Source organism: Mizuhopecten yessoensis, unplaced genomic scaffold (genome assembly GCF_002113885.1).
Source record: "Mizuhopecten yessoensis strain PY_sf001 unplaced genomic scaffold, ASM211388v2 scaffold3627, whole genome shotgun sequence".
NCBI classification, from domain to species: Eukaryota; Metazoa; Mollusca; class Bivalvia; order Pectinida; family Pectinidae; genus Mizuhopecten; species Mizuhopecten yessoensis.
In genome coordinates this window covers 1,407,715-1,435,120 of record NW_018405139.1, presented here as the reverse complement: position 1 = coordinate 1,435,120, position 27,406 = coordinate 1,407,715, and the positions used below count along the sequence as shown (strand labels likewise).

General features: G+C 35.7%; 1 protein-coding gene across 1 annotated transcript; it reads left to right on the top strand.

Moving 5' to 3' along the window:
- Positions 1–95: 95 nt before the first annotated feature.
- LOC110447861 (FAD synthase-like) lies at positions 96–25,912 on the top strand. Its single transcript, XM_021493815.1, has 13 exons — positions 96–297; positions 2,438–2,532; positions 3,043–3,166; positions 3,732–3,844; positions 4,575–4,715; positions 5,503–5,651; positions 6,534–6,622; positions 18,576–18,723; positions 21,348–21,428; positions 22,186–22,284; positions 23,374–23,495; positions 24,191–24,332; positions 25,699–25,912. Exons 1-13 carry the CDS (start codon positions 189–191, stop codon positions 25,835–25,837), a joined length of 1,551 nt encoding a protein of 516 aa, XP_021349490.1. The 5' UTR covers positions 96–188; the 3' UTR covers positions 25,838–25,912.
- The last annotated feature ends 1,494 nt before the right edge of the window (positions 25,913–27,406 follow it).

Sequence of the window (27,406 nt, the reverse complement as noted above, 5' to 3'; positions counted from 1 at the left end):
ACGCCAGATCAAAACGAGACTTGAACGTGACTGAAACCTATTTTATATATTACGGTTATCGTTCCGGGCTTTACACCCACCCCTATGTACGATGAGAAATTTCCCTTGACACCGTTTGTACATGAAGAGCGACAACTCCCATGCATAATGTAGGCCTATCCGATATGTGACTTTTAAAAACATCCTAAATGCATTCGCTTCGTTCTCTAAGACGAATCATCAGCATCTTCAGTCATATCAACCCAACATTCAGAACCGTCATGACTTCTTCAAATGAATGCTCAGCTGGAATCATAGGTAACAAATGTAACGCACGTTAGGCCAAGCAAAACATATTTGGTGTTTCTGGTAAGATCTACATCGTACCCCAGTCACACTTGAATATTACGCGACGGGAACCCTACCTACTCTAATTTGTTGTGCCTACCCTAAACTTTTTAATACAATATTCAAAGAAGCAGAAGCACGCACTGTAAAGTGAAGGTCACTCTCCTATATAAACCAGTTAAAATAGAATGTGTTACGTACCTACAGCACCTATATATAGCTACCTAACGTTGCAGTACCCTAATTTTTTCCAACATGTTACAAGAAACGTATATTTTTGTCCTGCCTTATGTATGCGGGTATGCAGGGCTTTGTAAGACTTTCAGTCGCATGCTCCTGTAGTTTAGTAGGGCCTATATATATCGACAATGCAATATGCAGGTCGGGGAAAACCACTAACTTGCGTATAATACGCAAACTCGCCTATTAAACGCCAGTAGGGGTAAGGATTTGTTACTAAAAATAGCCAAAATCACTTTAATCTTAACTTTTTCAAATTGTTTGTCCAATTCGCATTTATTTAGTCATGAAACATAATACAAATGCAAAAATTAACTTTATTTGCATGTTGGAAAGTACCAAAAATATATGCAATATTTCCGGTAAAGTTACATCAAGTTTCTAAGTAGCCAACGCTTAACATCTTGTAGCAAAATATTACTTACCTTGTCGTAAATTAATGCGATTTTTAATAATATCTTGCAAAAGTTACACTTAAAGCGATTTGGGTTATTTTTGGTAACAAATCCATACTCCAACTGGCGTATAATACGCAAGTTGGTGGTTTTCCCCTACCTGATATGTGGTTGTAGATTTTTTTTTTTTTTTTTTTTTTTATAATTATTTTGATGTGGTGGATCCCAGAGACATAAATTATGTTTTGGTCTGAAACGTTGAAGTTATGGAAAGATAATAAAATTGATCCTGGAACAGAGGAAATTCTTTAAAAAATAATATATACTCCCACATTGAACAATTATGAAGAGAAAAATTAGATTTTACAAAGTTCAACTGTTTCAAAAATGAAGTGGAGAAACACTGGGAAAACATTGATGTATTATATATAAACTTCAAAACTAAATTTTGAACTTAGTATGCAGTGTCATAAATTAATCAAAAACTTCTTTATTCATAACACTGTAACACAATTATTATGTTTTGAGTCTGGTGAAGAGGATACAAAATCCTGTACAATAAATCTGTCGATTCAAAATAAAAATGTCATTAAATATCATTAAAAAAATACCAGCCAAGGCAAAAGCATGAAATCCTAATATTTTGGCAAGTCCCAGAACTACATTTTAACAGTCTCACATTGTATATAATAAATTTAATTCAGTGATCCAAAATTGAATGAAATTATTTCAATATGAATGATATTTCTGTAAGATCAACTCTCCAGAAATTTAATTATTATAATGTAACTTATATTTAGTGCCTTTAAAAAAAACCATATTGCAATATATTTATATTGATAAAGAAAATATCTATGTTTTTCCACCCTCTTCCAGTATGGAGACTAACTCCTACAGATTGTAAATTCTCCTGCACTTGGGGAGCCACTAGTTGAAAAATTCTGCTCTTTTTAAAAAATCAGCAGGTGATGGAAATAATGATATGTTGCATGGCTCCCTAATGTGATAGTTGTTACACGGAAATCAAGCAGCTCGTTTTTGGACCATAATCTCTTGTGTCACTCTGTTGTTTGATGTGTCAGAATCCCAAACCCTAGCAGAAAACTCAAGAATGCCTTGAACAAGGGTGGTATAAATTTGTTTCCTTACATCCATAGTGCAGCCTCTGAGGTAGCTATTCAGGAATCCTAGCTAGGGATCTGGTGGCGTTGACAGCTGTCTGTTCAATATGCTTACCTTAGGTTAAGTCCCGACTGATGTACACTCCCTAGTACCTTTTCTTGTGAGTGGCCATGAAGGGTGAAGGGTTGGGTGTCGGAGGGTCTTTTCTTGGAGATGTTGATGGTAACACACTTCTCTGCTGGAATGACGTCTGCTATAAATGTTTTCTCCAAGGACTTGAAAGTTCTGTAAGGTGTTGTTACATACAATGTATATACAATGCACTTATCCTGAAATTTCCATTTGTTTTTCAGTCATTGGAGATGAAATATTGAAAGGACAGACTGCAGACACCAACTCACACTTTATTTGTAAACATCTGTTTTCCTGGGGAGTAAAGGTCAAACGTGTATGTATTTAAAAAAGAAATTTCACACAATGCTATTATATTAGACATAAGGCATCATCCGTGTCACGTGCCATAACCTGTCTGTAAACTGTTTACCTTCTATACCTCTTTTCAAATTCCACTGATAGTATTTTTTTAAAACCTGGCAGGAATTATCCTGAGATCATGTACTGATATGCCAGCGGATTCGGTCAAAATCACAGGGATTCTTACTGTTGACTGTATTCTTGAGATTTGAGACATCATACAGTGACAATTGTGGAATCCTGGCCCACAGATTGTTAATATATATATATAGTTTTTTAGGCCTTGAAAATAATAACTGTTTCCTTTTATTTTGATGCCTGAAATTTTCAGCTACAAAAAACTGTGAAAGAAAACAAATAATTTAAACTATAAGACTCTGTTATCTTTGTAGTGGTAAAAAGTTTATCAAAATAAATTAAAAAATGTTGATTTCCCTTGTTCAATTATTTGTATAAAAAGTAATGATGTGATTTTATTTTTCAGATATCAGTTGTAGGTGATGACCTGCAAACAATAGCAAAAGAAATATCAGATTTCTCTCAGAAGTTTACTCATGTGATCACAACAGGAGGTATAGGACCAACTCATGATGATGTCACATTTGAGGGTACATATTTATTACATTTCATCTGCTTAGGACTCCATGCTGAATTAATGTTGTACCCCTGAAAACAAAGTGGTTGGGTCTGATATAGGAATAAGAGGAAAATCGTTAAAGAGAAAGGGTTGAGGGTTTTGAACCAGATTTGGCTGGTTCTATGTGATAGTATTAGTATGTGTGAGGATGACGTTTTATTTTCGTTTTTTTTTCTGATATATTTCTCTGACAGTCCTCTGAGACCGTCTTGCTTTTATTTTTTGAAATTATTAACAATCAAGGATGGACCGTGTGCATGCTATTTGATTGGCATAGATATTTTTAACACCCTTTCCAATGTTTTTGTTTACTTCTCAATTCCACTAGCTCAATCTTTGTTTCTGTCAATGCCTGTACCAAGTGCTGTTATTCAAATTATTTGGGTCATCATGAAATTAGAGATGGCCATCATGGTCTCAAGTTAGCAGATGCATTTTCACCTTTTGGCTAGTTTAGATAACAGGAGATGTGAGTACGGTAATAAAGGCCCAATGGGCCTCTTGTTATGTAACATTTTTATTATCCTCATATACAGGGGTGGCACAGGCCTTTGGAGACAAGCTTTCCCCTAACCCTGACATCGTCAAACTGTGCAAAGAGTATTTTGGGGCTGAGGATATGTCTTCCCCCAAAATGAAGTTAGCAATGGTGAGTTTATAATGACAGGCAGTTATGCCAGTTTGAGTACCTGGTATACTGTTTGCCAGTTTGAGTACCTGGTACACTGTTTGCCAAGAACTTTTACCACTGTACATGTACCTTTTTTGTCCTCCATATTGAGGGCGAATTCATCATTAAAGTAAAGTTTTTTACACAGAGAACTAGTATGTAGTCTGTACATGTGAAGAGCTTATTTATCACTATTTAAAATGCATCACATGAAATGATGGAGGTTTGGCTTCTTAAAAGAGATTAACTTCAGTGTCTTAGGATGATTTATTCAAGATATATTTTGTAGATTTTACTGATTTATGCCTTTCTGTTATCATTTATGAAAAGAATTCAAATTTCTATGCAAAATATTTTCACAAGTCAGGACTAACTGAAGTTTAAAATCTCAAATTTTTGCTCAGATGTAAATTTTAAACAACTGTCTCATAGGGAAAAAAACGCCTTGTTATTCTAAACCCAGCTTTTCATTAAAAGCTGAATAAGTGGAAGTTTGTTCATTCTAGTATTTGTTGATCTATAATAATAACTTTGGGCCAGCATTTTAGTTGTCTAAAATTATAAACACGATAAATTTAATCACAAAGATAATATCTTTATTATATCTGATTACATATACAGCTAAATGAAAACTTGTTAAGTGTTCTTTATACATTTGACCTCGACCTTGACCTTAACGTTGACTTTGATGACCGTTCTGTTCTGTAAGGTACCCAGTACTGCCCGCCTGGTGTATGGTGTCACTAAGAAAACCGGCGAGAAGAACAAGTTTCCCTTGGTGGTGATCCGGAACGTTTGTGTATTCCCGGGAGTTCCTTCCATACTGGAACGCTCCTTCGTCACATTGGAGGTACACATATAAAAAATAATCAATATTAATGGCTATGAAATTACAAATTTATTTTCATATTACGTAATTTAGTTCAGTCTCATAATTTCTTGTGACAGTCAACTGGGTATAGATGGCACAATTTGTTTATGTTGGTTTTTTTTGTACAAGGCAGATTTTTTCTCCTTTCCAAGCAACAGGTGTACAATGTCTATTTGCACGTGATCAATGCCCAGATCTTGTAGATTTTCTGTCGGCACTTGTGATAATTTTCAATATTCGTAATGATAGTATATATATACTAGGTTGGGCTTGTAGAAATTTTCATAAATACCCATGGGTGAGTATAAGTACTCTAACATGAAATTCAATCCCTCCAAATCCTCTCCAGTTTTTGATCTACCTATTGACTATTTACACATTTTGGAGTATGTAATTCTGGTGTAATGAACATATGATTCAAAATGCTCAATTTGGGTATTTATTTGCCGTAACCAATATTTTTCTTACTTTCAAGTTCAACATAAATGTACAATACAAAGAGTAGTAGGGCACTTTATATTGAAGTATGATCTGTCAAAAATTGGAAAAAAATCCCTCGTTTCATTTTTGCCATTTTTGATTGTGAATGTATAAGGATGAATTCAACACACAGTGGCAGGGATTTTTTTTTTAAAGCTTTAAATTTTCATTGTTGTTGAATTCTTAACAGCTCTTCAACACAGAAGAGGTCATTAGGGCTAGTAAAAGGTTGGTTGCAATAATTGGTTTTCATCTGACATTTTTGACATTACTGTGTCTTCTACAGGACCTGTTTAAGAATCCTGCCGGAAAGTGCTACATGGAAGAGATCTACGTGGAGAAGGATGAGGTGTCCATCGCCGCAGTGCTAACTGAGTTTGATGACAAGCACAGAAGGGAGGTAACCCTTGGCTCTTACCCTGATTTTACCAACAGGTAAATATCATACATACCAGACATGTGAAAGATTGGTAACACCAGGATTTCAAACAACACACATATTTAAAAACAAAATACATATAAAAATATGTTAATAAATGTCTGTTTAAAGTTTATTCATTTATAGCATCTGCATATAATTACTAAGCCTAGAAAATTCTTAGTGATTTTCAAAAAATGTGTCTTTATTTAAACCAAAAAAAATGATCGTTATATTTCCAGTACCAAAGAAGTACTGAACTTTCTGTAAATACCAGCAGTTAAAGAAAAATTGTAAGAAAGGTTAAAGAATAGTGAATTTTAGTTTCAGACAGTACTCTAGACCCTTATCACTGTATAGCTGTATTTTACTAGTCAAACACTATCACATCTCTAGATACTATTGTGGCTCAGTCCATTAATTTGATAGGTAAAGGTATGGTAATGGACGAACTTATTGACTATACATGTTGAAGCAAGGCTAAACTTGACCACCCTTGGACTCAAAAATATATACCATACAAAGCAACTATTGGTTAGCTTACAGGTCATCAGGATGGGATTTTTAAGTGCATCAAATATCTTTATATTGTCTCATGATATTGTAGTGTTTCTATGCCTTTATTATGTCCATTATTAATGTATTTCAACAAGAAAGGAATATGCAACAATGCCTGAAAATATTGAAAAAGAGCAGGTACCCATTCTTAATAGAACCATAACTTAATGCGTATATACATCCATAGAGATCCAAATTAATCGGAAATGGACCCCATCTGTCGAATACCTAGCACTGACACTTCAGGTTTTGCTATATGTTACATTAAATACATTGTGAGTGTTGAGTTTGAGGTCTGTTTCTATATACAAATCCTTTTTAAATAGTGTCTTGCATTGTAGTTTTTACAAAGTGAAGCTGACTTTGGAGTCAAATAAGGCAGACTTTCTCAGCCAGGCCAAGCGAAGTCTTATAGATAAACTTCCTGAAGGTATGTTACCTGTTCAATAGGTGCCATGTTATACTGTGTTGTCTGTTATCAGTGGCCAATGATAGTCTAGAGCACTGTCAGTTTCAGTCAAACTTACATAAATCAAACTTCAGATTTTTTCCTTATATAACAAACTGATATTTCATTGATGCATCAATTATTGATGAGTCAAATTTCTCGCTGTTTTGAACTATCAAGGTCCAATCGTTGGTTAAGGCGTCTGACATTCTTCTACCACTAGCCCTCCAACACTAGATCGTGGGTTCAAGGCCTACATGAGGCAGTTGCCAGGTACTGGCCATAGGTCAATGTTGTTTTTTTCGGGAATTACGGCTTTCCTCCACCACCAAAACCTGACACGTCCTTTAATAACCATAGCTGTGAATAGGATGTTAAACACACCAAATCTAAACAAATTACCTGTACAAGAACATTGAAATGTCCTAGGTTCATGTCAGCATCTAAACATGCAATTTGCTAAATTGTATGAATACATGTCATTATTTTCTAATTACATTAATCCAACATGTTTTATTCAGTCGCTTAACAATCACATTCAGACTTGTGCTGTATATACATGCAAAGGGATTGAATGGATTTTTAGCTCACCTGGTCCGAAGGTGTCTTTAAACGACTTCTTCTTCTTAACCACTGATTGGAATTCAACTAAATTTGACTGGAAGCATCCCTAGGTGGCGGAGATTAAAATTATACAAATGTTTGGGCTGACCTACCGTGGGGCTGAGGGGCAGGGCCAAAAGGGGTCAATTTGGCTATATTGCTTTAAGCAACTTCTTCTCTGGAACTGAGGGATGGATATCCACCATTTTTGACTGGAAGCATCCCTAGGTGGTGGAAATTCATAATTGTACAAATGGTTGGGCTGACCCCCCCAGGGGGCTGAGGGGCGGGGCAAAAAGGGGACAATTTGGCTATACTGCTTTCAGCGACTTCTCTGGAACTGAGAGATGGATATCAACCATATTTGACTGGAAGCATCCCTAGGTGGCGGAGATTAAAATTATACAAATGTTTGGGCTGACCTACCATGGGGCTGAGGGGCAGGGCCAAAAGGGGTCAATTTGGCTATATTGCTTTAAGCAACTTCTTCTCTGGAACTGAGGGATGGATATCCACCATTTTTGACTGGAAGCATCCCTAGGTGGTGGAAATTCATAATTGTACAAATGGTTGGGCTGACCCCCCCAGGGGGCTGAGGGGCGGGCCAAAAGGAGTCAATTTGGCTATATTTCTTTAAGCGACTTCGATTCTGGAACTAAGAAGTCGATATCAACCATATTTGACTGGAAGCATCCCAAAGTGTCAGGGATTCAAAATTGTACAAATGATGGAGCTGACCCCCCAGGGGGCTGATCGGCAGGGCAAAAAGGGGTCAATTTTGCAATATTGCTTTAAGCGACTTCTTCTCTGGAACTAAGAGGTGTATATCAACCATATTTGACTGGAAGCATCCCTAGGTGGTGGGGATTCAAAATTGTACAAATGGTGGGGCAGAGCCCCCAGGGGGTTGAGGGCGGGGCCAAAAAGGGGGCAATTTGGCTATATTGCTATAAACGACTTCTACTGTAGAATTATGCCATGGATATTGATCATATTTGGTCTGAAGCATTCATGGGAGGCAGGGATTCAAAATTGTACAAATAGTGGGGGCTGACCCCCCGGGCTAAGGGGTGGGGCCAAAAAAAGTGTATTACTCGGAATTGGTTGAGATCCCCACCATATAACCATGGTATACAATTGCTGAATATAAAGAGAAGAATGCACATTTGCTTCCAGGATGGCTAGAGGGTCTGGCCCCACCCTTGGAGACATAGTCCCTGGGCCATAACTTTAAAACTGTTGAGATCACCACCCCAAAACTATATATACAAATGCTGGGCATAAAAAGACGAATGCAGTCATGATATCAGAATAGACCCTGGGGTCTGACCGAACCCCTAGGGACCTAGTTTGTTAGTCACAGCTTGGAAACAGTTGATAGCCCCACCCTATAACGGTATATACAATTGCTGAGTATAAAGAGATGATTGCACATATGCTTCCAGGGGATACCAAAGCAATCATGGAAAAATATTCTCTGAATGAGATCAAGGGAATATGCCAGACCCAAGGCCAATCCTTGTAGCATATCTGTATTAGAATTTTCATGCCGCGCAATTTTATGTATGGTTATGGGGTGGGGATCTCAACCGTTTCCAAGCTTTGACTCAGAAACTAGGTCCCTAGGGTTGTGGCCAGACCCCAGGATCAATTCTTATATCGTGGCCTCTTGTTTTTCATGTACATTGTGGCATTGAATAGCAGTAGCTGATCTACATATCCTGTGGAGTGTGTTAGCGCTCCTCAGAAGATACGTAGATCAGCTACTGCTATTCATTGCCACAGTGTAAATGAAAAAAAATCCATTCAATTCATATATTTATGTTACGATGAACTACAATAAATAATTACAACACTTTTTGTAGATTTAATATTTTTAATATAAGTATCGTTCAGAAAAATATAAAAAAGGAACAGCCAGAAGTCCAGTCTACACACAAACTTCAAATGTTTGACTTACGCAGATTAGTGTTGAAACGAAAATATATATCTAGAATCTAATAATAACTAACACTTGATATTCCTTTCATTTTTGAAAGATGATCTTATTTGATGGGTTTTTTCGCATTAAACACAGCACACTATATATTTAAAAAGTTTATGTCTGCACTATTGTAAATGATTGTAAACTATTGTGCAGATGTAAATGATGATAAGTTGGTGGATGAAGTGCCCTGTGTCATTACAAAGTTCTGAGTTTAATGTGCAAGTTGATGTCACGGGCATTATACCCAGTCGGACGTTTGGGTGTTAGCCTAGATAGTTCGTGACCATGAGGAACCGATTGCGAGTCGGAAGTCAGTATGTAATGACAATGTTATAAGTAATTTATTAAGTTTTAAATTAGAACGAATAATGATAATAGTACAATGGTGCACCATTCATGATTTTTGTAATGTTTATTATTTTTTCTCGCAACTACGTTATCTCGTAGAAGGAGAGATAACAATTATCAGAGACGATATTACATTGTATGTGTAGTAATATGAAGTGGTCATTGTGTGTGAAATCAGCTGATTGGTTGCACGAGAATCGTTGTATTCATAGCGTATTCATAGTCAAATGGCAGTTGTTTTCAGTTGGTAGATTCATGTACAGAACAAACATCAAGAATGTAAATAAAATATTTATCACATAATGTACTGTGTTGTTCAGTGAATATATACGTACCCATATCATATTTTTTTGCGTATTAACCCATGTAATATGACCTATCAGCCCTGTGATTGGTTGTAAGTTTCAATTGTGACGTCACGCCTAGGACAAGTACATGACGTCACAGAATTACGCACTGGAGTCAAAATGGCGGCTTTTTACATTTCAAGGTTGCATGAAAAGCGCCGTTTTATACGAATAAATGCCACAAATCTTGATTATGTGATAAAAAGGATCTTACACTCGTTTTTATCACATATGTAATTTACGAATCTCGTGTCACATAAATTTCATATAAAATGGAAACTCATGTAAGATCCTATATGTATGTAAAGGATCTCAAAGATGTCCAAAGTTCAACATTCATGACTCAAAGTCTCCACGTTACAATTTTTTCCAATGGTCCCACCAATTTTGAAACATCGAAGTTTGACTACATACAAGTCCCCTATGATAAGAAACTGTCTCTTATTTTCAGTGTAGGTATACAATTTCTTTCCTGTTAAAAAAAAATGTTCAATTGGTTTTTCCCAGAGACATGCTTGTAAGCAGGAATTATTTATCAGAAAAAGCTTATAACTTACAATTTACACATTGCATAATAACTAACAGAATACCTTTGGTCATACTCTGTAGCAATAGATCAAGGGAGTTCCTCATGATATGGGTTATGTGTGGTCTACATACAGATACAGACTACTGGTATATATGTTCTTATTTAATGCAAAATATATGTCTTAAATTTGTATTAGGTCACCTGAGACAAAGTCTCAATAGATGGATGGGTCTAAAGGTGCTCTACCAAAATGGTGATTTTTTTATGAGCCTGACCCCCTAGGGGTCTGAGTTAAGGGCCGAAAAGGGGGGGGGGAGGGGGGAATTTCAAAAATCTTCTTCTCTAGTTACAAAAATTCCAGGATCAAATACTACCCATAGCTGTAAAAGCGTTTGGGTGGTTTATAAAAATTGTGATTTTCATGTCTACCAGGCGCCCCGTTTGCCCCTGGTGAGGGGGTGAAATTTGGTATAGTTTATATAGAAAATATACATAATAGGACATATCTTCCAATGTTTTGAACGGAGTTTGCTCATATTTAACAGAAATACTGGTTAGGGGAGGAAGGTCTGCTGGTATATTTTTTGTGACCATTACCCCCTAGGGGGCTGGGTTTGGGGTGAAAAAGGAGGCGAATTTCAAAAATCTTCTCCTGCAGTTCCAGAAATGCTAGTATCAAATACTACTCATAGTTGTAAAGGCATCGAGTGGTTTATATACTTTGTGATTTTCATGTAAAATTTAAAAGACAATTCGACAAATGAACAGCCATCACATACTTTTTATCTCCAACCCAACTAATGTGGTAGTAATAGTAACAACCTTAATTCTTTATGAATTATAAAGTCTCCATAGTAACGCTTCCAAGTTCTTAAACAAATTGGCATTGCAGAGCAAATGTAAATATTGTGCCATGATTGCTAAATAACCAGGTGAGCGTTACAGGCCCCATGGGCCTCTTGTTTAATTTCCATTGGAAGTAATTCAATTTGGGTTAGCATTATCAGTACTAGGTAGCAGTTTGATAGTATGCACATATGAGCCCTGACTGACTCCCTGGGGCTGATGGGTGGGGCCAAAATGGGTCGAATTGACTGAAATTTCAAAAATCTTTTTCTCAAGACCCAGATATGGTTGAATCAAATACTCTTCATAGATGGAAGAGTCTTAAGGTGCTGTACCAAAATGGTGAATTTCATGACCCTGAGGTCTATAGTTTAACCCTGGGGAGGGGGTAAACTTTACTATAGTTTATATAGGGAAATCACATTTTGGACCAACATTTGTTTAATTTCCATTGGAAGTAATTCAATTTGGGTTAGCATGATCAGTATTGGATAGCAGTTTGATGGTATGCACATATCGGCCCTGACTAACCCCCCGGGCTGATGGGTGGGGCCAAAAAGGGTTGAATTGACTGAAATTTCAAAAATCTCAAAGACCCAGATACATGTATGGTAGCATCAAACACTCTTCATAGATGGAAGGGTCTTAAGGTTTATGACCCTAGGGTCTCACATTTACCCCCTGGGGAAAGGGGGGGGGGGGCAAAATGTATTATGGCTTATAATGGAAATGATACTTTGAATATTACATGTTAATAACTTGATTGGAATTATAACCCTGAGTTTGATACTTTGAAAATTTTGAGCTACCCCTACCCCCATGGGCTGTAGGGTGGGGTCCAAAGGAGTACGTCAGTGTGCTAAAATTTCTTCATTTTCCTTGTTTAGAATTAGAGGTGCTAGTTTCAAATACTTTTCAGTCTTAAATCTGTATGCTAGATATTGAATAAGGTGGTTTTATTGTTTTTTGTCACTTTGAATAATATTTCTGTTTGTGCTAAAAACAAAATCAACCCTTTGTATAAATATATCAGGTGACTGTTAAGGCCCATGGGCCTCTTGTTTCTGTGAATTTTTGTCATTGTTTATGTCTGTACTATAATCAACGAATACAGTGAAGTACACTTCATCATTTTGTCATAATTATAGCACACACCTAAATGTGTCTGAAAACACCTTCTCATAGGTGTCAACCTCTGAAACCTCCAATGAGGGAGATCTCTTTCATTCCACATTTCCAATGAGGGAAAAAGTGTGTGAAACACAACTGAAACTGCTTTGCTCAATTTATCTTTCCCTTTAACTTTAATGTATCAAAATAACTCTATTCATTTTATTCAGACACACCTGGTATGATCATTGCACACATCCTACAGTAACTATATCATTTGACCACAGGATGCAGATTTTGAGTTTGTGCGAGTTTTGACTTGAATGAGGAAGTTCTGAAGAAGATAATAAATGGTAAATTTTGATGAAAATGAGGGAGTCTGCCTACTCCTTATGAGGGAGGTTTGACAGCTATTCGTCAGGCAAGTCCAAATAACCATTCATAATAAATCTACCTCAAACTCTTTTGAAAGGAGGTATATTGTCACAGTATTAGGGTGGCATATAGCCTTAAATCCCACTGAACTTACAACAGGTAAAATACAGAATGGTGTACATTACTGTTACCGTAGATGTTTTACTTGCCAGGGAGATGGCCTTACCTTATGTGACTCACAGTGTCAATAGGACACTTACCTGTATTTTGAAACTGCCTTAAATATATACATACTCGAATAATTCACCTGTACTCTGTCTGTGTACATGTGCTTGCACATACAATGTATATACATCTGTTATCTTGTGATAATCGGAAGGCAAATGACCTGGACTTGATGAGTTGACATTGTACTAACACTGACATCATCACAATGTCTGTAGCTTTGTTGGCAGGTAAATTAATGGTTGATTTATTATTTTGTATACATGTGTCAATAATACCTATACTGTATATGAGCCACTTAAAATCATAAAAATGTAGTGTAAGTACCTGACTGTACTGATACAGGAATTTGTAATATATAAATGTATGTATCTGATATTAGACTGATATCTGAACTCAAAACACTAGTTTGTCTGTCTTAATCTGACTCTAGATACATGACTGTGAAATATGTCTTATGTATCCTGTCCGTCTTAGCCTGACTCTAGATCCATGATTGTGAAATATGTCTTATGTGTCCTGTCTGTCTTAGCCTGGCTCTAGATATATGACTGTGAAATATGTCTTATTTATCCTGTCTGTCTTAGCCTTACTCTAGATATATGACTGTGAAATATGTCTGATGTATCCTGTCTGTCTTATCCTGACTCTAGATACATGAATGTGAAATATGTCTTATGTCTCCTGTCTGTCTTAGCCTGCCTCTAGATACATATCTGTGATATATGGCTTATGTATCCTGTCTGTCTCAGCCTGACTCTAGATATATGACTGAAATATGTCTTATGTATCATGTCTGTCTTAGCCTGACTCGAGATACATGACTGTGAAATACGACTTATTGTATCCTGTCTGTCTTAGCATGGCTCTAGATACATGACTGTGGAAATATGTCTTATTGTATCCTGTCTGTCTTAGCCTTACTCTAGATACATGACTGTTAAATATGTCTTATGTATCCTGTCTGCCTTAGCCTGACTCTAGATACGTGACTGTGAAATATGTCTTTTGCATCCTGTCTGTCTTAGCCTTACTCTAGATACATGACTGTAAAATATGTCTTATGTATCCTGTCCGTCTTAGCCTGACTCTAGATTCATGACTGTGAATTATGTCTTATGTATGATGTCTGTCTTAGCCTGACTCCAGATACATGACTGTGAATTATGTTTTATGTATCCTGTCTTTCTTAGCCTGACTCTAGATACGTGACTGTGAAATATGTCTTATGTGTCCTGTCTGTCTTAGCCTGACCCTAGATACATGACTGTGAATTATGTTTTATGTATCCTGTCTGTCTCAGCCTGACTCTAGATATATGACTGTGAAATATGTCTGATGTATCCTGTCTGTCTTAGCCGACTCTAGATATATGACTGTGAAATATGTCTGATGTATCCTGTCTGTCTTATCCTGACTCTAGATATATGACTGTGAAATATGTCTGATGTATCCTGTCTGTCTTAGCCTTACTCTAGATATATGACTGTGAAATATGTCTTACGTGTCCTGTCTGTCTTAGCCTGGCTCTAGATATATGACTGTGAAATATGTCTTTTGCATCCTGTCTGTCTTAGCCTGCCTCTAGATATATGACTGTGAAATATGTCTGATGTATCCTGTCTGTCTTAGCCGACTCTAGATATATGACTGTGAAATATGTCTGATGTATCCTGTCTGTCTTATCCTGACTCTAGATACATGATTGTGAATTATGTCTTATGTACCCTGTCTGCCTTAGCCTGACTCTAGATACGTGACTGTGAAATATGTCTTTTGCATCCTGTCTGTCTTAGCCTTACTCTAGATACATGACTGTGGAAATATGTCTTATTGTATCCTGTCTGTCTTAGCATGGCTCTAGATACATGACTGTGGAAATATGTCTTATTTTATCCTGTCTGTCTTAGCCGACTCTAGATATATGACTGTGAAATATGTCTGATGTATCCTGTCTGTCTTATCCTGACTCTAGATATATGACTGAAATATGTCTTATGTATCCTGTCTGGCTTAGCCTGACTCTAGATTCATGACTGTGAATTATGTCTTATGTATCCTGAAACCAAAACACTAGTTTGTTGACCTTCAAACCTGTCTTTAAGGTCAACTTTCATACCCAATCAAATAGTTTAATCTTTTGTGATGTCAGTAAAGACAGGTTTCATTGTAGTAATGTTTTCAAGAACAAATCAGGATTTATAAAACGTGAAAATCAATTATTTTCTCTATAATATATAAGTAATGATATCCTTTCACTATTTATTGACATTTTCAGTTTCTCCAATTTTGCTGGTGTTTCTTCAAAAATGATACTCTTATCTATTTGGCTGACTCTCTAGCTGTCTGAAAAACTCATGTGAAAGCAAATTGGATAGAAAATTGGATAGATGATGAATGACCTTATAGCCATTAAAATTGAACCTCTTTTTAAGTTGTTCATTCATGTGTGAATACGGTAGCAATGAGTCCCACTGTTCGCTAGGTGGTTACCACTGAAAGCTTGTACATACATGCATACCTAGAGTAAAAATGTTTAATATCTGATTGCCAGAGGCCATATAGGTGTATTAAAGAACATCACTGTATTTAACCAAGAAACAAATTAATGTACCATTGAAAAAAAAATCTACTATTTGTTTCATCTAAATTAAGTTTTAATTCTATCAAACTACCAGCTTGAATTTACATTCACTGAAACTTTAAAAACGGGCTTATAATTATCTGAGCTGCAGCATGACTCTACATTTTGGATTAACATAATTATACGGACAAACTGATGAGTCGTCAATACCGATTCTCTCTCTCATACCTGTGTGTACAGCTGGGTAATCAGTCCCTGGGGGGTATAATTAAATCTCTAATTTACACAGCATTTTATGCCTCAGAGTTTTTTATTGTGATGTCATTTGTACGTCGTGGTTTGCAGTCATACGTACAGCATCACATTTTAGTCTGGCAGCAAACTTGAGGTTCAGAGTTTTCATCAAGATGTTGTTTGAAGTACTTTGTATTTTCTATGTCAGTTTATGAAATAAAACTATTTTTCTTAAATGTTTATCGAAGATGAAGAAATTTTTCCCCCAGGGTTATGAAATTAAAATAAAAACCTTTACAATAATTAAATTTCTACTGTTAAGTAACAGAAAATTTCACTGCAATTAAATTTTCGCCTTTTCCGCCCTTTGCAGTGAATTTATTATGACAGTGAATATCATATACAACTCTTTTATGCCTATGGGTGAAGGATAGGGAAATCCCATCTGAGAGATTTTCAAAGGTAAAACCTGAAGTGTTGCCAAGGGTTTTGCCAAATTTGAAATTCCAGAGGGTGAAAGTTCTCTATCCTTCACCCTTGAGCATGAAAGGGTATTTTTCTCTCATTCAAACTTACAGGATAAGCTCAGAAACCATGAAAATGCATTTGGACTGGTTACTATTTTGAAAATAGCAGTTTTTTTTGATGAAAATGAGTCTGTCAGTGATATTAAGCATACCCCATATTTGCAAACAAATTTGCACAGAAAAAATAATATCATCTTTCTAACGTGTACGGTAAATATATCGTAAAAAGTTTTAATTTCATCACGTCGCCTTTTCCTCATTGCGGCATCAGAGTTTTCCGAATGTGACGTCACGCCATTGTTGAGCCATCAAGACACATTTTGAGGAAACTTTGTATATTTGTGTATTAAAGACAAGAATATATTGGTGTCCTGTACCCAAACAGTGGTCTGTAACCCCTCATGCCTGTTAGTATCACATTTTATGTGATGGCCTTTTTTCACTACAGAATGTGTATTAGTTTTTATCGAAATAAAAAAGGAATAAAACATGAAGATTGTTTTCACTATATGAAGATGTTCATGTATGTGTTGATACACTTCTGGTTTCCCCACTGGACGTCTACTTCAGAACGAAAAAAATAAAGGGCAAGCAACTCTGTTTACGCACGCATGAGTTACCATTCAAGAGCTACGCTCTTATAAGAATAAGGTACACTGTGTGCAAATCAAGAGACTGACCCTTCTGGGGGCAGAGGGGCATAGTCAAAAGGGGTTAGATTGGCTGATTTGCTTTGTTTAAACACAATTTCATATGAAACTACTAATCAGGTTTTAACTGGCTAACATTTCTGGAGGCTCTCCTCTCAAACTGTTGGCAATGGGTACATGATTTCAGCCTTGCTACAAAGACCCTTGAGCCTCTTTGTATCCTGAGAGTAGAATACATTGCCTAACAGCACACACATGTTGATATCCTTGGTCTATGTTATATGATATTTTCAAGATGTATTTGAATGTTCGTGTGCCAATTAATATTTTCAATATATCCTAAAAGATCAAAAGCTCTTTGGGGAGGGGTTAACTTTGTGCACTCTGCTCCCTCCTTTTTGTCGTATCATAACTGTGTTCTTATTATCCCTTTGCAACGAAATTTTGAGGGGATATATATATAGGATTCTGCCCGTACGTACCTATGTACGTATGTTACACTCTTTGTCATCGCTCTAGCAACTTCATTACTGAACGGAATATCATGAAACTCCATGCAACTGTTTGGTATGGCAATGCCTTGAACAAGTTTGCATTTGGGGTTTTATGTTCAAGGTCAAGGTCACTGTTACTGTTTCCAGAAAAAACGTTGTCATTGCTCTACAGACTTCATTCCTCAACAGTATTTCATGAAACTTCATACAACTGTTTGGTATGACAATTCCTTGGAACAATTTCACGTTATAGGTTACTGAGTTAAAGGTCATGTTCACTTTTACTACTTTATAAAATCTTTGTCATCGCTCTATCGACTTCATTCCTCAATGGAATTGAATGAAACTTCATACAAGTCTTTGTTATAACAATGCCTTGAACAGGTTCTCGTCTCTGGTTTCTACATTGAAGGTCAAGGTCATTGTTACTTTTTTTAGAAAAAAACTTTGTCATCGCTCTAGCGACTTCATTTCCTCTTATATACATGTTTGTCACAATATGTGAATGCGAGGGGATTTGTATCACTTGTGATGCCTTGTTTATTGTATAGTTACTTGTTGTGTCGCCTGCGAAAAGCTGGTGACACATAGGTATTTTATGTCGGCGGCGGTGTCTGCACAGAGGTTTTCGTGCGATAACTTGAGTTTCCTTGGGCCGATCAAACTCAAACTTCATGCAGTGCTTCCTTACCAAAAGTGCTTGCTTGGATTTGCTTTTCAGGGTCAAAGGTCAAGGTCACTGTTACAATAAATAGAAAATCTGTTTTCGTGCGATAACTTGAGTTTCCTTGGGCCGATCAAACTCAAACTTCATGCAGTGCTAAGCAAGTCCTGCGCAGGCGACACATCCACTTCCGTGGAAATCTTGTGTTAGGTGATGATCATGTCTGGACATATAACATAGTGTTATGCATCTTATAAAATAATTTTTGAAAGTAAAATTGTTCAAATTCAACTAACAACAGGTTTTTTTCAATGTTGGTAGCACACGTGACCTTTGACTTAAGCAGTTTTAAATCCAGTGTATTTTTTCTAATTAATTGCAGCAGACCTTATTTCTGTTTGTAATTTTCCAGGATCAGTGGTGAACTTCGACAAGGACCCTGTAGCCAATGCAGCAGACAGGGTATTCAGTGTCCTCCAGTCCCAGACTATCGACAAACCATTCCGAGATAAACTTCAACATTCCATCAACATAATTGAACAAAGTCTAGAAAAATATGGGTAACTATTTATATAAGTTAGACAATATTCTATAGCTGTTCCTGTAACTTGCTGCATGGACATGATAGATTCTATTAACCATACACATATATTGTTGTGTTAAATTCTATTCTGTCTTTGCGTATTGCAGAGTTTTCTTCTCTTGGGAGCAGGTATTGATTGTTACGCCACTTGTTTGTGAGAGTAACGTCATCAATTTTTGAGAAAACAACATAATTTTCTCGCACAAATCAATGATGTAACAATCAATACCTGCTCCCAAGAGAAGATAACTCTGTAATACGCAAAGACGGAATAAAGTAAAGAGGACCACTGCATCAGTTAAAATCAATTGGAGATTTCAGGCACTCAAAGGTCTTTTTTTGATACAAGTGTTCTTCCTTATACATGTATATAAAAGATGAAGCATTTACTGAAATTTTATATATCCTTGCAGTTGTTTTCACCTTTGGCAAAAGTTGTTAAATATACTAAAAATGCAAGCAGGGGCATGCTTTTAAACATTAATCTATTATGACTTGATGTGTCTGTTTTCCATTTCTTTTAAACTGTTAACCGCAAGTATCTGGCATTAAAAATACTTTTTTGTGATTTTTTTATATGAGAACAAACAATTGTTCATGTATGAGTTATTGTGAAGATGCGGAACCTTAAACAAGCAAATTTAAATTGGTTAATCAATTGATGTCATATTTAAAAGTTACACAAGAGTGTGTGTAATGCTAAAACTTGGCTAATTATCAGATTAGAACAATCAAGGGAGACAACTCAATGATATATAAGGGAGGAAACTCAATTGTATATATGGGAGGCAACTCAAAAGTATATAAGGGAGGCAACTCAATTGTATATAAGTGAGGCAACTCAATGGTATATAAGTGAGGCAACTCAATGGAATATAAGTGGGCAACTCAATTGTATATAAGTGAAGCAAATCAATGGAATATAAGTAAGCAACTCAATTGTATATAAGTGAGGCAACTCAATTGTATATAAGTGAGGCAACTCAATGGAATATAAGTGGGCAACTCAATGGAATATAAGGGAGACAACTCAATGGAATATAAGTGAGGCAACTCAATGGAATATAAGTGGGCAATTCAATGGAATATAAGTGGGCAACTCAATGGAATATAAGGGAGACAACTCAATGGTATAAAAGTGAGGCAACTCAACAGTATATAAGGGAGACAACTCAATGGTATATAAGGGAGGCAACTCAATGGTATATAAGTGAGGCAACTCAATTGTATATAAGTGAGGCAACTCAATGGTATATAAGTGAGGCAACTCAATGGAATATAAGGGGGACAACTCAATGGAATATAAGGGAGACACCTCAATTATATATAAGGGAGACAACCCAATTGTATTAAGGGAGACAACCCAATGGTATATAAGTGAAGCAACTCAATTGTATATAAAGGAGGCAACTCAATGGTATATAAGGGAGGCAACTAAATGGTATATAAGGGAGACAGCTCAATAGTATATAAGGGAGGCAACTCAATTGTATATAAGGGAGACAACTCAATGGTATATAAGGGAGGCAACTCAATTGTATATAAGGGAGGCAACTCAATGGTATATAAGGGAGGCAACTCAATTGTATATATAAGGGAGACAACTCAATTGTATATAAGGGAGACAACTCAATGGAATATAAGGGAGACAACTCTATGGAATATAAGTGAGGCAACTCAATGGAATACAAGGGAGGCAACTCAATTGTTTATAAGGGAGGCAACTCAATGGTATATAAGGGAGGCAACTCATGGTATTTAAGTGAGGCAACTCAATGGAATATAAGGGAGACAACTCAATTGTATATAAAGGAGGCAACTCAATGGTATATAAGGGAGGCAACTCAATTGTATATAAGGGAGACAACTCAATGGTATATAAGGGAGGCAACCCAATTGTATATAAGGGAGGCAACTCACTGGTATATAAGGGAGGCAACTTAATGGTATATAAGGGAGGCATCTCAATGGTATTTAAGCGAGGCAACTCAATGGTATATAAGGGAGGCAACTCAATTGTATATAAGGGAGACAACTCAATTGTATATACAGGAGGCAACTGAATAGTTTATAAGAGAGACAACTCGATTGTATATAAGGGAGACAACTCAATGGTATATAAGGGAGGCAACTCAATTGTATATAAGGGAGGCAACTCAATGGTATATAAGGGAGGCAACTCAATGGTATATAAGGCAGGCAACTCCATGGTATATAAGGGAGACAACTAGATAGTATATAAGGGAGACAACTCAATGGTATATAAGGGAGACAACTCAATTGTATATAAGGGAGACAACTCAATGGAATATAAGGGAGATAACTCTATGGAATATAAGTGAGACAACTCAATTGTATATAAGGGAGGCAACTCAATTGTATGTAAGGGAGGCAACTCAATTGTATAATGTACTAGGTAGTATCTATCCCTATATAGTAAAATTTGAAATATCTGTAAACTTTTAGCACTAAGCTTTTGCTTTGAGATAGTAAATTTTTGGAAGATAAGATGTAGATAACTGAGTCTAAGAAATAAATCTCAATCCCAATGCTGAGTTTAGATCTCAAAACTGCAATAATCTTTTGATTTTATCATTTCAGATTAGATGAAACATGTATTGGATTCAATGGGGGTAAAGATTGCACAGCCATATTACATTTATTTCATGCAGTCATCAAAAGGTAGAGTATTGCTGCACACGTCTTTACATCTAAGTTTCAAAATCTGAACTGTGCCTTTACTTTAGCGTCAAACTATTTACAGTGCCTTCAAACAATATGATTACTATAAACTAGTGTTAACTTGGCACTGCCATCAATGATTAACATTTCTGTTAAAACCGTGACAGGAAATTATCAATTTCTTTCCAAGTACTTCTTACACTTCTGAATATTCTACCCGGAAAAGGAAACAAAATCAGATGTAGCCACTGCATTTCACATATTCTGGAAAAACATAATATTCTGATTTAATTGAAAAAAAAATGCATGCTGTTAACTTTTTTCTGCTTCCATTTTCTTTTCTTTTCAATTATGATGATACAGTTCTAGTAACCAACTATTTAATAATATGAGCTGGAGTTTTTCAATGTTTTTCAATGTGGCTCAAATGTATTTGTCATGGATTTTCAGGGAAAAAGTTGTTTTATCTAATAAGAGTTATTTTCCCTTCACCAAAATATGTCTATCATTCCCCATATGATTTATATAAACAGACCAGTTCTTGCTATTTTAAATGTTACTAAAGAGTGAAGTCTGGCAAAAATAATCAAGCAGGCCTTGAAAATCTATGCCCAGGTTTACCAAAAAACCATATCCATTCATAGTAAATGAAGAGCTCTGGTCAAACCATTTGTATAGCAAAAAAAAATAGTGTAGAAATTGGCAGATGCACATGTTTTATGGTTTGAGTTTTCTATGTCTTCTCTTTGTTGTACAGAAAATATCCAGATTATGCAGACAAACTAAAAGCTCTATACATTAGGAGTAAGCTACCTTTCCCAGAAGTGGAGCAGTTTATACAGGTGTCGAGAGATAGGTAAACATTATATGATTAAGATCGTAATTGTGTTGGTGTATATATGTAGGTAATTACAAATGATCACTTTTTTGAAATATCATAAATATATCTTCTGACTTTCATTACAATCTCTATTATGAATTTCATTCAAAGTATAAAGCACCGAAATAAAATGCTACATAAATATATAGAGGATCTGTCATAAGTTTCCCTTCATATTAGATTTATGACAGAAGTTTTGGATTTGTCATTTTTGCGAGCCACTGAGTATCATCAATCTAATATGAAGGGTAACGAATGACAGATTCTTATTATCATATTATATAAAGTACACTGTATAGTTGTGATCTGAAACAAATGTTTTGCACTTGGCCGCCTCTGAAACAATGAAAATGACGTCCGCTTCACAATGAGTTGACGTCACATTGATTGTTCCTATTCCATTGTGACGTCATTTCCGGAAAGATATTACACACGTTACATAAACATGATTTATGTGATGGCTTTATGACACTGCATAACACAGTATTCATATGATATATATGTATATTTTCATTTTTCATAATTATTCTCCTTGTTTCATTCCTGTATTTTTTTTTTATAACAAGCCTAAATGTGTTTGGTAATAAGCCCCTGTCTGGTTTTATTAAAGACCATGCTTTTTATATTTTGTGGTTTATGCTATATTATTGCCAAACCTAGAAAACTAAAATTTCTTTCATAAACTACTCCATGTTTTCACCATAAACACCATAAACAAATACGTGGTTTTTTTTATAATACAATCAGTATGTTTTGAGTCTGGTGTAGTGGATACGAAATCCTGTATCGGAAATCTATCATTAAATGTCATTAAAGCTTGGTTATCCTAAAATTGATTTTGAAAGTAAAAGCTTTCTACAAAACAAAAATGAAACATGTATATACCAGGTATGCTTTATGTAAGTTACCTGCCAATTCACTGTTAAAATTAATGCTAAAGTCTTGTTTATCTATTAAAACATAAATAATATATAGCTACTCTGTTTCAAAATAGCGAAATTTACATCTGTTTTCAAAACTTGATTTTCCTCATCATTATCCTGTTTATATTTTGATTTTAATCAGGTATAATTTAGACATGCTGAACTTCAATGGTAGAATTAGAGACTGCCTTGGTGACCTTCGCGCCCAGCAACCTAACATCAAGGCCGTGGTCATGGGTACCAGAAATACGGATCCTTACTCTAGTAAGTATAGACACTACTCCATATCTACAGTATAGGAATGTTAGATAGGGAGAAAGTCAATGAAGGACCAAGTGAAAGTCATGTATAAGAATGAAAATTAAGTACAGGTACATTGAAATAAATAATACAATTTAAGAATGTGTGTGTATCAGTTTTCATTGCTTGCTGATTATACTCGATCATCATTTTTCATTTTCAGTGTAGTTGCATGATTAACAATGAAGAATTTTGTTAAATTCGTGATATTTTTAAGCTATGAGCACTTTTTCTTGCTAAGAATATATAAATGCAGACAGAGTGATTATCACTTCCTCTTTAAAATGATAACCAATTGGTTCGCTTCTCCCAATGGAGTGCCGGATATTTGTTTGATCCTACTTTGTATTTGTATAGTCTTTCTGTCAACGTTTTGTTACTTTCGTTACTTCCCACACAGCAATGTTATGTAAATTGCTAAGGCTAGATTTATTGTATCTTGTTCAGGTTGTCAATCAGTTAAAATCATAAATATGTTATAGATTATAATAAACTAATTATCATTTGTTCTATTCAAATCAGTCAAATATATATATTATAAAATCACAATTCTGATTATATCCTCGATAAATATAGGCTGTGACTGAGACCTCTTAGACCTAGGGTGGACAATTTGGACGGGCTTAATATCAGTTTCGTTGCCTTTTGTATTTACACAGGTCACCTGGAGGGATTCTCAATGACTGATACAGACTGGCCACAATTTATGAGAGTTAACCCCATGCTGGGATGGACCTACTCGGACGTCTGGTTCTTCCTCCGGTCACTATACATCCCTTACTGCAGTCTGTATGACCGAGGGTCAGTATTTTATCACATATTTAACATGATCAGGTGGTGTTTTATTCCTTACTTTTTGTTGCCGTTGTATTGTTTATTGAGTCATCTCTTTCTTAAGATTCATCCTTTATGAGATTTTAGTATGTGATGTTGTGAATGTCAATAACTTCGTTGACTTTGATGTATAAGGCATTATATTAGTTATAAGACCAAATGTTGGGGGAGTTACATGAAAATCTCTGATTTTTTATGAATAATCAAGGAATTTTGAATACCTTACTCAACTTATACGTAAATTATATATATTTTACAACAATTATGAAACAAGTTATATCAACTTATATTAATCACTCTTGTTGGCCTGAATGTTAGCACGCGGGGGTCTTAATGTGGGAGGAAACCGGAATACCCGGAGAAATATCTTAACGTGGTTGGTTAAGTGACCTATGCCTTTTCACGTCCGATCGCGGAATCAAACCCTGGTCGCCTTGGTGAAAGGCAAGTGCGCTATCCACTACACCCAATACGCCCACCCATATTCAACTTAAAAATCAATGCCTAAATCATTTCAGAACCTTCCAAAACCTTTCAAAAATGGCTGAAATACTTTTCGCTAGCAGGATAATGAACTATGATAGAGGGATCATATGCCTAGGCCAGTAAAAAGGGTAGGGGACACTTGTTAAGAGATGTGGCACAGGGCACTTAAACATTTGTATGTGGTAGTCTAAAGCACATGAACTGTGAATAATCTATATCATTATTATCTGGAAATGTTGTCAGAATAAACACATACACAATAGGAAGAAGTGCACTTTTTATCAATTTGAGGAACCTTAAAAAAGGAATTGTGGCTTAGGAGTGATTTTTTGCATTCATGTTTAAAAAAATATGTATATATTAATGTACTGTATATTTAATAATATTTAGAATTATTCTTAAACATAAATGCATACATTATAGTCACAGAGCCAATTTTGGGGATGGACAACATTATTGAAAAAGCAAATAATGTATTGCAATAAAAATTACAAGTTTGGCAATATCCATATTGCAATGTAGTGTTGAGAAAGCAATGTTGCAATAAAATCATACCCCCAAATTTAAAGTTGGAGGGGTTATACTGGAACCGGGTTGTCTGTCCCTCCGTCCATATGTCTGTATAAACTCAATATTGTTCTTGAACAGCACCCATAGCAGTTATTTCTTGTGTGTCTCCTTGAACATTCTTATAATATATATTTTTAGTATATATATTCAATATACCATTACTCCAAAATATTGTAATAAGTTGCAATACCAAACTGGTGGCAACACCCAATTTGCTGATCCTTTTTATGACAAGTTTGATCTCCTTCTGTATGTGTTTTTGTTTCATACTTGACAGATACACCTCCCTGGGGAGCATGAACAATACTCATCCCAACCCTGTACTACAGTTTATAGATGACAGGGGCGTGGTTTGTTATAAGCCAGCCTACCTGCTTCAAGAGGGCTGCAAGGAGAGAGATGGTCGCAACACGTGACAGAAATAAACTTTTAAATTCTGCCTACCATCATCTTTCTTAATGATATTGTACTATAAAACATTGTTATTATCATGATGTGTTCTTTGTCTTTGAAAAAGATAGACAAATATATAAAAAAAAACAGGATGTTGATGTTTGGCCAGTAGCATGCTAGGATGAAGGGCTACCAAGTTTGTTCAAATGAATGACCTTTAATTATATTCAAGGTCACAGGGGTCAAATATGTTAAAATCTTTAAACGACTTCTTCTGAATTACCATAAGGCATGTAATGTTGATATCTGGTCAGTAGCATGCTTGGATCAAGGTCTACCAAGTTTGGTAAAGTGAATGACCTCGACTTATATACAAGATCACAGGGGTCAAATATGTTCAAAATCTTCAAATGACTTCTTCTGAATAACCATGAGGCTCAGAATGTTGATATTTAGCCAGTGGCATGCTTGGATAAAGGGCTATCAAGCTTTTTCATTTGAATGACATTGATGCACTTTCAAGGTCACATTTGGTCAAATATGTATAAACATTTACATGATCTTATTTCAATAAACAAAAGGATAGGGTGGTGATATTTTGCAAGTTGCATCCTGAGATGAAGGGCTAAAATATGTGTTCAACAAAATGACCTTGTTCGACTTTCAAGGTCACAGGGTTGAAATGTTTTTAAAATCTTTTAACAGGTTCTTTTGAAAGACTTTTAATCATAAATACTGATATTTTGCCTTTAGCTTTATTTTAGATCACTTTTAAGGTTACAAGTGTGAGATTTATACCAGGTGAGCGATGCAGGCCCATTGGGCATCTTGTTAAGCATTTTAAAATGATGTCAGTCAGTGGGGTATATGTTATACATAAAAAGGAACTAAGCCTTTTTGTTAATACTTTGTGGAATTATGCATAGTGCAGTTTTATCAGTATGTATGTATAACTCCCTAAAAAGATTTTGCTATTCCTTAAGTAAAGATAAGTACATGTGTATATATCATGTTTTATTCATCACATGTTGGTACATGTTTTATGCATAATATACCACGTTGACATTCTTTATCTGGGATATTTATGAAGTACAAATCCTGGATGCTGATCGGAAAACACACATGCACTCTGAGACAATACGAAACATTCAAGAGTTCAACTTGAAATAATTTGGATCCGGTATTCCGATTTATTGTTAAGTTATCTTATTTGCATATTTTACTTTAAGTAAAACAACATTCAAATTAATTTTAAGTGGTGTTAAACTGCTGAGAAAATCTTGGAATGTTTTTTGATGTATGTGTTACATAATTTGGTTTAATATTGACTGCTTTACATTGAATGTGCAGCATTTGATTGTTTAATGCCCAAACGAAGTCACCTGACCAACAAGCTGAAGGTCATAATATTTTGCCAGGAACTTGCCGACATGAATTACTACAAAAGAACAAAAACAAGAGATCCCAGGGGGATCTTGGCGCCCACCATTGTTCCATGTTCAATGGTTCTTTGTCGGTTCGATCTTCTCTCTTCTTTTCTCTAATCTGTTTAATCGAGTCATGTAAACAGTAAATTCACCTTGAGGTAACTT

Bases quoted from the DNA above. Each gene is read 5' to 3' on its own strand.
- LOC110447861 (XM_021493815.1), top strand. From the start codon at position 189: ATGCATTCGCTTCGTTCTCTAAGACGAATCATCAGCATCTTCAGTCAT. The intron at 3,845-4,574 runs GTGAGTTTATAA...CTGTTCTGTAAG, and splicing joins CCAAAATGAAGTTAGCAATG to GTACCCAGTACTGCCCGCCT. The intron at 23,496-24,190 runs GTAAGTATAGAC...GTATTTACACAG, and splicing joins AAATACGGATCCTTACTCTA to GTCACCTGGAGGGATTCTCA.